Raw genomic sequence first — 18,277 nt, 5'->3', positions numbered from 1 at the left:
GCTCTCAGAAATGCAATCACAGGGAAATGAATTTGGCCAACAACATGTGTGCTGGGAAGAGGATCCGAGGATACAGAAAGAAGTGTCACCTAATCAACACCTTGATTGTAGCTGTGTGAGATCCTAAACAGAGGACCCAGTTAAGTTGCTTCTGAACTCCTGACCTTCAAAACTGTGAGATGATGAATGCATGTTTTTAAGCCAAATATGTGTGGTAATTTATTACGCACAATAAAAAACTGATACAAACATCCTTTATTTTTAGGTAGAAAGGAAATAAGCATTTTAGGGGAAAAAGACATTAATAAGCATTAAAGTGGTACCTGAAAGATATATTTGAATCTAATGAGTACATTGACCTATTATAATTCAAAGTGGTGACAGAAAAAGAAGCAGAAAAGGATTTCGGACAGGAAAGACCCAGGTGTCCATAACATTAGATCTAACTTCTTGTAATTCTCACCCTGTGCCTTAAAAAAATGGGAAGAATATTCTGTAAATTATTAATTAATGAAAGTAAATGTCAAAAAGGCATAGTCATATTAAAACTTAATATGCCAGAAGACCATTCATGATCACCTAAACCTGAACTGAAGTTATGCTTGACTTTGAAAGAGAACAGCAAATCAAGTTTATAAATCATGTATCTAGATATTTGTATGACCTGCTGGGTCAGTGGTATCAAATGTGACTTTCTGTTAGCGATCTATTAAATGGGACTTTTTTAAATTAAGAAGTTTAGAAAAAAAATTATTGGGCATCACTTCAGATTTAATGGAGTCAGAATAATCAGAGGCAAGACCTGTTACCTACCTATACATACGTCTCATCAAGGAGTGGACACCCATCAAGGACATCATAAGGTTCCAATGTAGTTAGCCTAATCATTGTTATTTGACATTATGGGACTCATCACAATTAGGTCATATCACAGACGCACCTTATGATTAGGATCGTATGCATCTAGTTCCTTGTTTCTCAATCTTGGCTGCACATTATAATTACCTGCAGAGCTTGATAAATCCTGATGCTCAAGCTTTTTTCCCAGAGCAATTATATCAGAATCACCGAGCATCGTACCAAACCATTTGTAGTTTTTAAAGGTCCTGGCAGATTTCAACATTCAGTTAAGTTTGAGACTGCTGACACGTAGAGAATATCTTGTATCATTCAGCATCCTTTCTACTACTAATTGTATAGCTCAAAACCCAAACACTGTTGGGGAGTATGTAGGCCAACCATGACTGCTCCACTTTGATGGAACACAAAACTGAGGCTGACTATTTGGAGACATACTATAATGACTCCTTTTTATTGAACTTCATTTTTATTATCTGAATTTCTCAAAAACAAATTAAATAAATCAAGCCAAAATGAAACAAAACTCAGGCAATGTACGTATTGTTATCTCAGTTTGTAGAGATAAGGGACACATGTCGCCAATTCAGAGGGAGCTGCCTAAACCAGTAAGTTGTGGGCCTGAGTCTGAGTGACCCCAAAGCTTATGTTAGCCTCATAGTGATTCTTCAAGTGTGGTCCCCAAACCATCAGCATTCACATCACCTCAGAAATTATGAGAAATGCAAATTCTTCACCCCAATCTCAGACCTACTAAATCAGACTCTTCGAGGCTGGGACCCAGCAATCTGTGCTTCAGCAAGCCTTCAAGCTGATTGCACACTAAAGGCTGAGAAACACTGTACTATATTCTCCATTTCTATCAGCTGCTTACTTTTAAAGACTCAGTTCAGCAGGTGGTAAGTGAAATAGGACTGTGGGGGTGATTCTGTGGGTAAGGCAGAGAGACAGGCTGAGAAATTTTCTCTTACTATCTTTCCTGTCTCCTGGTCCCCATTTTTATGAACAGTCTATGTTGGAAATGAAGAAATGCTATCAGAGGTATGGTACTGGAAGAAGATTGGGAGACTCTGGCAATCTACTTAAAGGGGTGATTTGCCATGTTGAACATAAGTGTGACTGTTTTAAGATGTTGGTGACTAGTTTATCTTTTTAATAAAAATACAGAGAGATTTAAAAGGTTTCATTAAAATAAATAACCCAATTTGTTCCATGGAAATAAATTTTTAATTTTAAGAGCTTGAGATAATTGGTGGTCAGGAAACCAAGATTAGTTGGTTTGCTTTCTCTGATGCTAAGACTGCTGCCATCATGTAAAGCATTAGTGCCACTTCCTTGCTTTCATGCCTTTCTTGATATATTCCAGGGTATCTTTATTAAAGTTGTCCATTTGACTAAGGGAAAATAACCAAAAATGTAAAGAACAATTGTGTTTAATTTATCAGAGACATCAATTAATATTTTCTGAGCAAACTGTGGAGTCCTTTGTTGTAAAGGAGTATGTGAATAAGCTTTGGGCACATTCAAGTCTGATTAAAATTTCTCATGAGACAAAATGGGGGAGGGGAAGATAAATTGATGAAGAGAGAGGAGAAAATTAGGATAAGAGGAAAGAAAGGGGAGAAGTGAAATAAAGGAGACAAGGATTGACAAGGAGAAGAGACAAAGGTGGTAAGTGGGAGTGAACAGAGGAATAAGAAATAAGGCAAGGATCAGAAGAGTAAGAAATGGGGAAAGAAAAGGTGTTTGGGAAAGAAGGAGGAGAGGAGAAAAGGAAGAGAAGCAGATAAGTAGGCAAAGACAAAAATAAAGGAATGCAATAAAAATAAAATAAAAAACAAAAACAAAAGAATGCAGACATCAGAGCATGGGCAATTTCTGTGAAGTGCCACTTGGAGAAGACCAGCCCACAGGGAGGCTGCCTCTGGAAGTTAAGCATGGCAGTAATCAGGACTTCAATTTGAAACAAATGGGATGAAAGGCAGCCTGACCCCAAATGGAGAGACCTACAGTCACGGCAGTAGAGTGACAATGTAGCAGGGATTCTGAGAGGTTGGATTAAGTTTTCCTTTATTTGACAGCCATTTGCAAGTCTTTGCAGCTGCTTTTTGTGTTTGCTCTCTCTGCAAACTGTGCAGCATAGACGTAACAAATAATTCTCTAGCCTCGTTTCAAAGGCCCCTTTCCTGTTATGCATGTTGATTTACCTGTGTCATCTTGAGAGACTGCACATCAAGATTCCTTTTAATGAGGGTCCCGTCTGTGTGAAGCAAGCACCTATCTCCATTATATCTCTCTCCTTCCCACTCAGTCTACCCTCACAAAGGACTGGGTGTTAGCAGAGAACCAGGTTTCACAATGGGGAGAGAGAAATTTAGAATGCCCAGGCAAGGAGAGTGGTGAAGAACAGAAATTGGATAGAGAGAGACCCCATGGAGTCAGAGAGATGGTAGAAATATGTGTGCAGTATGCGTGATGGCCCCCTATAAAAAATATTCTGAAAAGTCAACCAGTGTTACAAATTTCCTGAGTAAATTTTTGTATAGATACCATAGAAGAGGTCGACTTTCTCATCTGGTCTGCATGAGGTTGGACAAAGATAGCAATTGAGGTGGTCAGATTCAAAGAGGCTAGAATTAGCAGAACTCTTTGGACATTGTAGAGTCTAGAGACCATGTAATGGTTCTTTTAGGGGGAAGATTTGAGAAGGCATCAATGCAATTTAATTTGTCTCTCAAAGGGTACATGTAGCTACTATGGTTTATATATATGTAAGAACATAATACATGTTGGCCTAGGTATGCCATTTGATATGCAACCATTTGATACTTTTGAGGATGAAATGCTTTCATACATAAATAAATTCACAAACTCATGATAAAACTTCTCTCCCTATAGACCATGAACTTGAGAACAGAAGAATATCTTTTCTGAATTTTGAATAACCTATAGTACCTATATGAATACTGAACACATACCAAGTATTCAACAAGAGCATACCCCTGGTCAATTGTCCAGACCACTCATTGTCCCTCAACCTTACCCTCTGGTATGTACGAACTATCACTGCTTTTGAAGATGATTCACTTAGGAAGGAGTATCAAGGGTGCACCTGGATCACAAAGAACTAGATGCAAGGACTGCCTACAGATACCTGTGGTCTAGAGTCATTGGTAGCATGGACTTTTAGGAATTTGTAATGACTCTTCTCCAATGGTACGAATGGTGTTGCTTGATGGGCCTTAATCTATAGTCAAGACTCAAGTCAAACATGAGCCTATGGTTCAATAATGTAGAGATAATTGAAGCTCATTGAAATGATGTAATTATAGCCCCCCAAAAATCTACTTAGAATTTAATTGAGTAAGAATGTCCACACACATGGTATGAGCATTCTTGTGCCCAAATGACTGAGTAAAAATGGATATTGATAGTATTCACATCTAGAAAAGATCCATATGAAATGTTCATATGATGCGGCTCTCACAGAACCGTATATTTTCTGAGAATAGTGCAAAGGTAAAGTCAAAAAGAAAGTTCTTACATTCTTAAATCCTCTGTAAAGAATCTGGAGCTCCTTCTTGGTAAATTTGCTCTGGGCTTCCAGGAGCTCCAAAGCCTCAGGCCGATGCCGGACAGTGGCCATCTCCAGTTCATCTTCCACGCTGTCTGTGGAGGAGAACCAAAAAGAGTCTGAGGAACAGTTATGGCTCACCAGTACTTGTACACGACAACACAGGAAAACAATGAAACATTTACTAGATGTCTGTGATTTTTCCAGAGGAAGAATTTTCATATAGCTAATAGTACTCTTTACATTTCCCATAATTTACAGAATGAAGTTGAGACAATACCGCACAATCTTTTTCCCCCACAAACTCTAATCATTAGATATTACACGACTAGCATTTTTTATACTACAGTTTGAAAAATGCACAAGGTTGCAAATGACTTTAAAACCTGGAGTTTGTATGTATATAACAAACACTGGCTATAAAATGGAATTTCAGTTCAATGACAATCAGTTCCACCTTATGTATCACAGAGCTATGAGGTGCTACCCTGTAATACTCTCTGAGGATTCCAGTGAAATCAAGTATTTGGCCTGGGGCTACAAATAAAGTAGTCAGGTCAGATGCTAAAGTGAATAAAGTAACCAGCCCCTGAGCTGACTAGCATAAACCCAGTCTCATGGGTGCATGCTGGATGGACTTGACGAAGGGGAACTTCTGGCCAGACTGTATTCTGCAGCCAGGGGAGTCCAGAGCTAGAGATACATTCTAAATGACTGAACTTTGCTTCGTGAGTTATATTTACACTACAATTTCCCAAAGATGCTCTATGTAAAAACAATTTCATGTCCGTATAAAATTTGGAAATGCTGTAAATGTTAACATAGTTTGAGACCAAAACAGTGGAAATTAATTTTCCAGAGGACCTGCAATAAACGATTCTGTTTAACTTTGTTTAACCCAATTGACCCCAAAGGGTATTTTTCCATAGAATCCTTCTTCTCCACAAATCACATCTGATAACCTACATATTTGCCCTAGGGTTATGTAGGACACTAGTTGGGAGGTGTCAGAATATATTAGGATCTGGGTGCTCAGATCTTAAAGTATAGCATCCTTGATTTATTTTAGCTTCTTTGCCCTGGGGCCCAGTGGAGGCCTAAGAAATTCTTCTTGCCATACTCCAATCCACACCTCAACTAAAGAACTCACCAGGGGCAGAAATATTCAGGCCCAGCCCTTACACCATGACTTGCTAGCCTCCATTATATTCCTTCCTCTTAGGTGGATTTCCAACTCAGACAAGTGAGGCTCAGGAGAAGAGCTTCTTTTCATTAGCCTGCACCCAGGGCCACTGGTGCTCCAATCCCATGCCTCATGTGTCAGTTGGAAATGTCACTGTTGCCAAAAGTCCCACCATTTTGATACTTAGTGCTGCTTCTCGCCAACATCTGTGCCTACTTCCTGCCCTGTCTTACTAAGTGAAGTGATAGGAGAGAGCTGTCACGTAGCAGGGAAAAAGAAGTTTCAGCAGCACTTTAATCTTGGAATGTCCTAATGACTTCCCTCACGTTTACAAAAGACCAATTGCTGTGATGAAACAGATACTTGGAATGGATGTGTTTGTCAAAATGAGAAAGAGGGGATAAAGGCAGATATTTGTTTTGTACTTTTCATATTATAATAGATTATTTTGGAACAGTGAGATGGAAAAGCTGCCGAATAGTGATGGATGGATAAGAATAATAAAAGGGACATGAAAAGATGGGAAGCCCAAGAATAAACTCAAGCTGACAAGCATAAAATTGATGAGACAGTAAGCGAGACATGCACCTGAAGGATGTGCAAAGGCCTTAAGGTAGTTGGGGAAATGGTAGCTAGGCATTAACAAATTGACCTTAGATTGGGCCTTATGGGGAAAATCAAAAAAAGCCCAAATGGGGCTCCTTCAATTTTCTCCTTCATTCACTGGAACATTTGAGTGGAATGGGTTGATTCTACTCAATAGGTCCTTAGTTTAGCAAGGAGGTACTCCCTAAGATTGCTATTGATCCAATGAATTAGACTGTGTTGTTATTGTAGTTGCAGAATAAATAAATAAATAAATAAATAATAAATATTGTAAAGCAGGAATTAAATCTGTGGAGAAGACCTAATGTAAATAGATGATAGACTCTGCTTTCTTAAAAAATATCCTCACATAGGCTTCTTTTGAGTCACACAATATAATTTATATAATAATCTAATTCAAACATTACTGGCTGCTCTCAAGCCTTTCCAGATTGCTCCACCATGCAGAACTGGTAGCTCCCTAGGCAGACTTCTTATACCCTACCTATTTCTCATGCAGCATGAAAAACATAACAGTATGACCTGTTCATGCCTGTCTTATCCATCGCGAGTTCCTTGAAGACAGGGGCAATGCCTTCCAGGTCTGTATATCCTCTGGACCTAACAGAGTCAGGTGCCCCATAGTCACACAAGAATTATATGATGAATCAATGAATCAGTGAACAAATGATATTACTACTAAAGTTTCCATTCTCCTGGGACCCCTTGAACCTCAGCTGCCCTCTGGAAAATCATTTCTCCAATTGAGGTTTGTGGACCATTGGTAGACCATAAATGCCTTCTTTGGAATTACTGTGTTCACCAACCATTGTTCTGAGAAACACAATATAGGCAAAAGCAAGGGAAATTTTAAGATTTTCAGAGTAGTCGTTCAATCATAGCATAACCTTCCTAGACCCACTGCCCCTTCCTCTGAAAAGACACAAAACAGCGCATTCACTCCTTGGCCTCTGTAACCACACAGCAGTCTGAACCACATCACAAACGCGGTTTCTTCCTCCAGCTGTCACAGACTTGCTGGTGCTGTGACTGAGACAAAAGACCCAGAGCTGGAGGGTCAGTATAATTGAATTAAGTTTGCGATTGGATGAGAATCCCATGCAGTATTCAAAACACCACACTTGAAGCATCTGCCTGTGGACTCTTGTTTTCCCAGATGACTGGTACCTTACTTCTTAATGACTCCTATCTGCCAAAGGGCTGCTTCTATTTCTAGGAGGCTGACAAGCTCTAAAAACATTCCCGAAATCATCAGCAATCACCAGCATAAGTTAAAAAAGCCACACCACCTATCCCAATCAAGACTGATTCCTGGAGGCAAACTCTGAAGAGCACAGCCTGAGTCTGCATGGGGCTGTGAAATCTGTGGAGCCTTCCAGCCTCCTCACAGTCCTGTGCAGAATCATGAGTTCACTTTGAGAACATGCATTTGGGAGGATTTTAATACAATGTTTATTGAGCTTTGTTTTATGCTAGGAGATGGGCTAGCTGCTCTACTGATATAATTCAAGTCCTCACAATAACCCCACAATGAAGTATAATTGTCCATATTTTTACACATATGATAATCAGTCTTATAGAGATGAAGAAATGAGTGACCAGATGTCACATAGGAGAAAGACAGAGACAGTGTTTACACCCAAGTCCGTGATGCCAAACCTTATGTTCCTTCTACTTTGTCACATTCGCTCTCAACACCAGCAGAAGTAACAGTGATAAAAATAACCTTTTACCTCCTCTCGTTTTCTGCACTGTCAAATATCTCAGAAAAGTGGTCTAGACCCACTGGGTCCATTTTATATTGCCTGCTTTCATCTTAATCTCCTGCATCTTGACTTCTGGCTCCATTATGGGTTGAATTGTGTCCCCTTAAAATGTGTATGTTGAAGGCTTAACCTCCAATATGGCTGTATCTAGAGATACGGCTTTTAAGGCAGTACTTAACGTTAAATGAGGGCATAGGAACCCTAATCCAATATAACCGGTGTCTTGATAAGAAGAGAGAGAGACACCAGTAACACACACACAGAGGAAAGGCCATGTGTAAGCATAGCAATAAAGAAGCCATCCGCAAGTCAACGGGAGAGGCGTCGGGAGAAACCAACTTTGCAGGTATCTGGATGTTGGACTTCCAGCCTCTAGCACTGTGAGAAAACAAATTTGTTGTTCAAGCCTTCCAGTCAGTGGTGTTCTGTTATAGTAGCCCCAGTAAATGGATACATCCACGTATATTCAAATGATACACAACACTAATAAAAGCAGGTCTTGTTACTCACCAAAGTTTGCTCAGTGAGCACGGGACAGTCGGGAAGCCAATTATATCATCTAATCTTTACAATACCATTCAAAAGAGGGATTTGCATCTCCATTTTAGAGATGAGAAAACTATGGTTTCGAAGGTCTAAGTTGTTCAAGGTCAAAGACTGGTTAGTAATGAATGAGGCACACAGGTGTCTTTAGCACCTTAAAGTCCAACTTTTTTAAACATTCTGCTGAGATTGTTAATAAAAAATCACGACTCTACACAGAGCTTTTGCTCTAAGCCTGACTGTGTATTATCTCAGTTTAATGCTGACAAAAATGCTGTGGGTGACTTATTATTGGCCGTATGTTACAAGGAATAACCTAGGACTTACAGAGCTTTAAGTAACTTACTCAAGGTCACACAGCCAGTAAGGGGCAGAGCTGGGATTCCATCCTTGGGTTTAGAGATGGCAGCAGTTATGTCATTTGGTCCAAATTCCTAGGGCTAAAAAGATTTTAGGCTGCCACTGAACCCCCAGTGCCTGAGGGGAAACATGCCGAGTGCCTTCGAGAGATCAGCATGGTGGCAGTTGACGCTGTGCTGATTTAGAAACAGAATAGGTGTGGAAGGGATGCTATCTCAGAGCTGGAAAACCACCGAAAAGTCTGTTTGCTTTTACATGTTTGGCTTCCCAGAAATGGAGCTTCAAGAAGGCTGAATGGTTTGTCTGAGGTTAAAACCAGAACCAGGTGGGACCCGGGCCACCTGAATCATCTTCAGGCCTCTGCCAAGATTTAACCACACAGGCATCTTGCTGAGTTGCTAATTCTGTGTTGCTTTTGCATCCTGAGAGAAGCTGAATAGAAGCAGCATTTTAATTCATGAATCTTCTAGCAGATTTAGTTTTAATCAGACAACGAATTCCCAAACCCAGACACCCTTGAGCTTCCCAGCTGTCTCTTTTTGTTATTTGTTTCTTAGATTTAACTGTCTCAGGGCCAAGGTTGTCCTACGTCTGAGTAAACAGTCCCCTCAGGTCGTGACACAATTGGGCTAGAAATTGGAATTTAAATCGCCTGGGAAGATCAGATTGAGTTTTAAAAATAGGCCTCTTTCTCCTCTTTCTCACAATTTCTCTTAGAGTACAGTAGAAGATTAACAGAGCCCAACATACGCTTACGCAAACCTGACTCTATCCGAGATCAGACCACACCCTCCAGAACATAACAATAGAACATCCTGCTTTACAAATATGAGAGTGAGGTCTGTCTTCCTAAAACAGGTTTCTGTAAACAAGGGTGGTAAGACTGAAATAAAACCATTGTATGAATAATGTCACTCCGTTCAGAAAGTTGGTTTAGAACCCAGGCTGGGCACACAGAGAGGGGACTTGCTTGATCAAAGCATGGGCACTGGGAGGCCACGGCCTCATTACACCTAGGTCCTGCCAGATGACTGGCTACACCAGCCTAACAGTACCTAGTTAGGCATACTAAATACGCTCAATTAAAAAAGGGAAATCAATGAATAAGCCTCCCAAAACATATTAGATGTATCCATAGGAGGTCCATTTCTTAAGACAACATGGTCCTTCTTTACATACTGTATCCATTTTTCATTATAAAAGATCATAAACAACATAACTTTAAAATTCTATTTGATTTGTCTAGCCAAAGATTCAGCTGGCTTGATTTCTATTGCTATATCTCATTTATAAAAATAATCTTTGAGTCTTTACTCCTAATGTTTGCCCTTTATTAAATTGGGTTAATAGTCACTGAATCAGTGTGGCAATAAAATCCTGATGAGGATGATCATCTCCTAATAATATGTTATGTATGATTTATAGAAGCTTGGTTCAATGGCAGTTATTGGAGGTGGGGTTGATGAGTTTTCTCCAGGTATTAGATTTACACTAAACAGTGCTTGAGGATTCTTAATTTTAAGACATTGGAAACTATTTGTGAGAACTTCTAGAATGAGGAGAAGATGCTAGCTATTGTTTAGTTAATGTTCACATCTGACCCAGCAGGACAAAGAAAAAGCTATCCATGTGAAGATGTCAAAAGCTATTGTACATGGCACTGATGGAATTTTTCTCTTTCTTCCTACTTTGAAAACTTGCACAGGCATTGATAGGCCTCAGCTCCAATCTTCACAGTATGCAGAAGGGTTGGCATTGTACTCAGTTGAGGGAACTGGTTTCAGGATTAAGGAATTTCCTTAAGTCCACAGAGCTGAGAAGCGAGACCTGACACAAATCTGTCTTTCTATTTTCTGTTCAATCATTTGACTTCTTCGGATGGAGAGTTCAATCAAACCTAGGACACGTGCTGTAAGCAACTGTTTAAACCTTGCCAACTTTAACTGCTTTATCTCAAGAAAAGGAAGGTCTGGGAGCCCTCTTGACTCTTGCTGTGTTCATAACCACTCACCTATCCACCCACCCTGAGCTATTTTCAGTTGCACATGGAGGGTTGAGCAATTAACTCCAAGCTGATGGAACACAACCCACGAATAGAAAGCAATCAATCCATCCAAAACACTGTGGGAGTCCTAGCACATCCCAGACCACCCTGCACAACTAGAATCCCCTCAATTTTTGTGAGTCATATATGTGTTTCTTTAATTCTGGCCCTGAAAAGATGTTAGGACCAAAAAAGCCCTTTATAATTAGTACTTTATCTTACTTAATATTTATATGAATATATATCACATAGGAAATGAAAAGTATTCTGAAAATGGCCACTTATTTTGAATGTCTTCTGTTAGAGATGGTTGTGGGCAATGACACTGAAATCTCCATTCCAAGAGAATTTGAATTACTCTCCAATGTCATGACCGAATTCAAGCACTTACAAAATATAACTACTCAGAGGTAAATTGCTAGAGCTATTTTTCACAGCACTTACGAATGGATTATCTCTACCTTATTTATAAACATAAATAATAACTCTTCACACAAGTGTAGGTTTTAAAATAGAATCACCTAATTGGAATGCTTGTTATTAGTGTTAGCCATATTATTACTGCAGCAAGTCATGCATGACTCCTTATGACAGGAGCTTTTATTTCCTAGATGGTAGGGTCTTGCTTGCTTTTTGGTAAATGAGCAATGTAAAAATTATATTACAAGTCATTATATAAAGAAAGAAAATCTACAATAGAAATGCTGGGGTTTAGGAAGAAGGAAACAAGGAATGTGATTGAACTTACACATAAAGATTGATATTCTAGCCAGGAAAGTCAACAGCTGAGGGGGAATACTACCAAAGAGAAAATTTAAAAAACAGTGAAACATGGAGTGCCGGGAGCCAAGAAGGGGTTAAAGAACTCTGGTGGAAAAACTAAGGCAGAACTGACTAACTTTGTTAAATGTCACAGCAAGATAAGCAGCGGTAAATAGCTGTTAGTTCCTGAAGAGTCATAAATAGCTATTGGCTCCAGGAACTAGGATTACCTTCAGTTAATGTCTGACAGGTCCCTGGTACCGTGTGCCTTCCCCCACATTCTTTCCCCCTTCCCCACAGTTTTCTCCCCCCCCAGTTGTGTATATAATCAGCCTCCTTGAATAAACGTTAGAGCTTGATCAGACCTCCTGTCTTGCTCTCATTCCTTGTGTCTCTTGTCCCATCCATTCACCCGTTCCCTCCTCCAGGTTCCCCATTGAATGACCCCGCGGGCCGGGGCAATGGAGAGAGATGAAGAAAGCTCATGATAGCTCACCATATTAAAAATGCCCTAACAAAAATTTTTCTTTTCAAGTTTGGCAGAGGTTCTCTAGTTTGTCTTTAAAACAAATAACAATAACACAGCACTTTTTATAGCATTTTCTTTGTAAGCCCTTTACTTATATTAGCTCATAAAATCCCATCAGTACACTATGGACACTAAATTCTGTTCTACAGATGAAGACACTGGTGCAGAGAGTTGAAGTAACTTGCTCATGGTTACACAGCCAGAGTATGAACTCTGGATAGTCTGGTTCCAGGATTCACACAATTAACTATTGTGTTGTCCTGCCTGCCATGGAAAAGGAAGGAGAATGATCCTCCACTTATCTGAAAATCATACACTCCATCTAGAATCAGAAAATTGGTAGCAAAAGGGCTCTAGGCAGAAAATAGTTACCTTACAATTGAGGGGTTTTTTAATGTTTATTTATTTGAGAGAGAGAGAGAGAGAGAGAATGATCTGGGGATGGGCAGAGAGAGAGAGAGAGGGAGAAAATCCCAAGCAGGCTCCATGCTGACAGTGTGGGATCTCAGGAACTATGAGATCATTACCTGAGCCAAAATCAAGAGTCTGATGGTCAACCGACTGAGCAACCTAGCCACCCCAGCACTGAACATGGTTTTGAATCCAGCCCCTTAACTTTGTAAATTTATATTCAAATATAGAGCCTTAGCACTAGCAGTTGTAAGTCAAAGGCCATTGGGCCCATTATGAGCAGATCTGGACCTCAACCCCGCTTTCCTTGACTCCTTGTACAGCGATTTGCTACATGCCTGTCAGTGTCCTATCTCAATAAGAGTGTCCCCATGCTTATTAGACCCACAGTTTTAATATGCTTCTAAATCCATATTTATCTGGAAGCAGCTGGGGATAGGAAAGAGGGAGTGCAGACTAAAAGAAGCCCATGAGTCACAGTAGTAATACTTAGCATTTGACAGGTGGCACTTTATAGTAAACAAAATTATTTCCACTTTCATTATTATAGCTAAACCTCATGATTACCCTATGCACAAATAATGTCACCCTGCTTTTATGGATGAGGAAATCAGTGTTGGAAGAAATGTTGCAAATTACGAAGGACACAGAAATTGGAAGCTATGAGTGGGGACTGGAACCCAAGTTTAATGACTCTAAAGTCTAGAAGTGACAGCTGATTGCCTGAGAACAGAGGAGGAAACATAAGGTTGGAAAGGCACATTAGCATATTACAGTAAATAGTAATAACAGTAAATCAGTCAATGACCAACTTTTGATCTTGGTCATTAGGAAAAGGCTTTTATTACCTTTGCTTTTTTTCAGAAGGTGATATGCAGGTGATACATTTTAAAAATATTAATTTATAACCTATAGTAAAAGAATAAACATATGGAAATTTTATGTATTCATTTATTTATTTAGGTATAATTGATATGTAACATTATACTAGTTTTAGCTATAGAACATAATGATTCAACATTTGCATATTTTGCAAAATGATCACCACAATAAGTCTAGTTAACATTCATTATCAGGTATGAACTAGACAGGTAGAAATTTTATTTACATAAAATATGATGTTCAATTCATAAGATGTTACTGGGTTGTGTGTTGCTTTAGTAAGTAGAGAGTAAATAGCTGGAATCTATTACCTACGGAGCTAAAAAGAGTTTGGGAAAGTTTAGCAATAATAAATTCTTGGTGACATATCAGGGGAATGTTTTGGGGCTAATATCAGGGATGCTAGTAACTTTTTGCCACAAAGCATTTATCTGTAATGGTCCTATTTAAAACAGAGCATTAGGAAAACTGAGCATTGGTCTAGGTTATGTTATGTTCCTTGTAGGTTTAAGCTAGTTTCTTGGTTTAGATAAAGGCCAATTGCTTGGTCAACATGTCATCTGGGCATTTATGTGTGACTAAGATAAGTTAGTAAGCCTCTCTGTGCCTTACATCTGCCATATGTTCAGTGGTATAAAGATGAACATAAAATCTAACCAGATAGTATAGTATAGGGTGACCTTGGGCATTAAATGAGCTGATACGTGTGACTGGCACATAGTAAATGATCATAGTACTGTTGTTATTTGGACTACTATGAGTATTAATGATAGAAACATCTATTGCTACCTTACAATAAAAATAAAAGAGCCTGGGAGCCCTCATTCTAGCAAATTATTCAGTTCCTCCAATTTTCCCCCTATTTATCAATTCTGATACTGGATGATGTGTTTGACTTCCCCTGGACTCAATTTAAAATCTATAAACTGGGAATAATACTCATATCAATTTCATAAAGTTACTTTGAGAGATTGTTTGAATTACTTACTGACATACAGTAATCAATAAAAGGAAGCACTTATGATCATTAATTATTGCACAATTACTAGTGAGGCATTGTGCTAGAATCTTCAGGAGTGATGGGTCTGTTACTGTACTTCTTGAGTTTGAATCCCTTTGCTGATTCTTGTTAGCTCTGTGTCCTTGGCAAAGTGCCTTAGCCTCTCTATGCCTCAGTTTCTTCATCCATAAAGGAGGACAATAGTAGGACTTACTGCAAAGGACTGTCAAGAGATTAAAATGAAATAATGTGTAGAAAGCATTTAAAATAAACCTTTTAGGTGCGCTTTGGTGGTTCAGTTGTTTAAGCATCCAACTTTGGCTCAGGTCATGATCTTGAGTTCATGAGTTTGAGCTGACAGCTCGGAGCCTGAAGCCTGCTTCCCATTCTGTGTCTCCCTCTCTCTCTGTCTCACTCTCACTGTCTCTCTCAAAAATAAATAAACATTAAAAAATTAAAAAATAAATAAATAAAATATACCTCCTATACTTTTCCAGTTTGGTATTGACAAAGGAATAAGAACCAGTTTTTGGAATGGAATTTGAACAATAATCTATCTTTACTGCCTGTCATTTCTCCCCACACACCTTATGACATCATATCTTGGACAATTTGCTACCCTCTGAACAAAGCCTGCATTGTCAACTTTACTCCTCTAGCTTGGACCATCTCTTTCCACATGGATCTTCCTTTCTTCTCCTCTTCTCCCTTTATTCTCATTAAGGCTCATCTTAATGTGGATGAGGCTTTCCAGACCAGTGGCATTCTCAGATTTCCAGGCGGCATGCAGAATTGTCTGTTGTCAGCCCTGATTGCTTTAACTGTCATGGACTTGCTTGGACATCTGTCATTTTTTCTGTGATGTTGCTATCTGGAGACAAGAGATCTATCTCAGTTACCTTGTTACCACTAATGCCTAGCATAGTTCTGGATATTAGAGACAAATTGCTCATTCATTCATTCATTCGTTCAATTATTTATTTAGTGCCTATTAAGAGCCAGGCACATTGTTCAAGGCACTATGGATACTAGAATGACCACCACCACCACCACCACCAACAACAACAAAATCCTTGCTCATGTAGACTTTAAGTTTCATGGAAGAGTCACTAATTGGACATCCAAGTGGAGTTGTAAGCTGACTGGATGGATGAGTGGGTCCAGAGTTGAGAATCATGGCATGGGCTAAAGATGTAAATGTCAGAGTATTACCGTATATATCATACAGAACACCCTGAAACTCAGTGATATCACTAGGGGAGTAAATACCAACAGCAACAAAAGTAACTCTATCTCCTACTGAATGAAAGATAACTAAAGGCTAAATATAATAATGAATATAAAAGGCTTGAATAGTATGAGGTGCATCATAGGAATCTACATGCATGCTTTCTATTATTATGATGATAATTTTGTCACTGACCCTTCTAACATCTGCTCACCTAAAGCGTTCATTAATTTTGCACTGTCACTGAGAGAAATTAAATGGAACACTCACTGGAGAATGCCTACATGCAAGCAGATTCAGATAACACTACAATGTACCACGGAATTGCTTTTCTACCCAAAGGCTCAAATTCTTTGCTGAAAGGTGAATAAATTCCTCTGCCTGTTTAGCCCTAGGACTTGTCTTTTGTTCTTTTTTTTTTTTTTTTTTTTTCTCCCCTGGAAGCAGGGAAGCAAAGATGGGCCAATGTTTCTATAAAGTACTTCTGCCTATCACACTTGCTGCTCTATATCCCCTGGCAAAATGCAATTTGAAAGTAAGAAAGTTAAACTTTAACCTGCAACCTAAGCAGATAACCTAGTGATGCTCTGTATTTCACAAACCTGGTGGAGTGTAAAATTGAGTCTGCTTGAAGTGCTGGGCTCCCATTTCACTTTTTAAAGGAAACTGGCAAAAAAACGGGCATTTACTAGACTCATATTCAGCCCAAATATTACTTCTTAAGTCAATGTTAATTAAAAATAGATATTTATAACTCCTATTAGAAAGAGTCATCAATCCTAAAATTATTAATTAAAGAAAAAATAGAGAAGGCTTGTGTTTATCTAAACTTCTATGTGACTTCTTACAAGTAGTTATCACTCTACCCCTTGGCCCAAATTAACAGTAAGAAAATAGAAAAATGTAGTGGCAAGCAAAAGACATAATCATGTAAGTAACCTGGAGAGAAAAGATACACCAGTTAAAAATAAATCTTGTTTCAAGAATGGCTTTTGTTCTTCAGACACTTTAAGGCAACTTGTCTAAAATAAAATCATTATCTTAACCCATTTTTGTGACCTTCTCTGTTCCTCATCTTGCTTAATGCCCCCGTTTTCCTTTTGGTCTAATCACTTTGCCCCTTTCCTTTCTTAACTCAGTGGTACCAACTGCTTCCCAGTGTGTCCAATCGCGCTTCACCATGTGTCTCACATCTATCCTCTCCCTTTCACCACTAGTTTTGAGTAATTTTTCTTTATTTGAGTACAGTAGACACATCGTGTCACATTAGTTTCATGTATACGACCCAGTGATTTGACTAGTTTATACATTACGCTATGCTCACCACAACTCTAGCTACAATCTGCCACCATACAACGCTATTACAATATTGCTGACTACATTCTCTCTGCTGTGACTGTTATTCCTGTGACTTATTCATTCCATAATATCATAACTGGAAGCCTGTGTCTCCCATTCCCCTTAACCCAATGGGCTCATCCTCCCCCACTCCACTCCTTAAAATAAGTGCATTCCTTAATCCTCATCACCTATTTAACCCATCTCCCCACTCTCTTGCCCTCTAGTATCCACCAGTGTGTTCTCTATACTTAAGAATCCATTTTTTTGTCTGTTTGGGTCCTCTCTTTTTTTTACCCTATGGTTGTTGTTTTTTTTTCTTGATTTCTACATATGTGTGAAATCATATGGTATTTTGTCTTTATCTGACTGACATTTCACTTAGCATTAATACTCACTAGCTCCATCCAAGTAGTTGCAAATGGCAAGATTTCATTTTTATGGCTGAAGAATATTCCATTGTGTGTGTACCTATATCTGTATATCTCTATCTCTATCTTTTTATCTGTAATATATTCTTTTGAAATGTTTATTTATTTTTGAGAGAGAGAGCACATAAGTGGTGGAGGGGTAGAGAGAGAGGGAAACAGAATCGCAAGCAGGCTCCCAACGTGGGGCTTAAATTCATGAACCACAAGATCATGACCTAAGCCAAAAATCAAGAATCAGACACTTAACCAACTGAGCCACTCAGGTGCCCATATCTATCTATATCTATCTATATCTATATCTATATCTATATCTATCTATATCTATCATTTATATCTATATTATATTTATATCTATATCACATCTTCTTTACCCATTCATCTGTTGATAAACACTTGGGCTGCTTAGATAATTTGGCTATTGTAGATAAGGCTTCTATAAACATTGGGTGCAAGTTTTTCTCTGAAACATGTTTTAGATTCCATATCAATTAAAATGTATAATATTTGTCTTTCTTTATTTGACTTATTTCAAATTGCATAACACCCTCTAGGTCCATCCATGTTGTTGCAAATGACATGATCCCATTCTTTTTGTGCCTGCATAATATTCCTCTCTCCTCTCTCTCTCTCTCCCTCTCTCTCTCCCTCCCTCTCTCTCTCTCTCTCTCTCTCTCTCCCCCTCTCTCTCTCCCTCCCTCCCTCCCTCCCTCTCTCTCTCCCTCTCTCCCTCTCTCTCTCTCTCTCTCTCTCTCTCTCTCTCTC

General features: G+C 38.9%; 1 protein-coding gene across 4 annotated transcripts in view; it reads right to left on the bottom strand.

Annotated features, from left to right (window-relative positions):
- KCNIP4 (potassium voltage-gated channel interacting protein 4) overlaps positions 1-18,277 on the bottom strand; it is a 1,120,978-nt gene that overhangs the window by 102,263 nt on the left and 1,000,438 nt on the right. For all 4 annotated transcript variants that reach the window (XM_029948111.1, XM_029948138.1, XM_029948129.1 and 1 more), the window contains one exon: positions 4,403-4,527. In XM_029948111.1, the coding sequence (XP_029803971.1) occupies positions 4,403-4,527 (125 nt within the window). The remainder of the gene's footprint in view (positions 1-4,402; positions 4,528-18,277) is intronic.

The sequence above is a fragment of the Suricata suricatta genome, chromosome 1 (genome assembly GCF_006229205.1).
Source record: "Suricata suricatta isolate VVHF042 chromosome 1, meerkat_22Aug2017_6uvM2_HiC, whole genome shotgun sequence".
NCBI classification, from domain to species: Eukaryota; Metazoa; Chordata; class Mammalia; order Carnivora; family Herpestidae; genus Suricata; species Suricata suricatta.
Note: the sequence above shows the minus strand (reverse complement) of the source record. Positions and strands in the feature narration are given on the sequence as shown.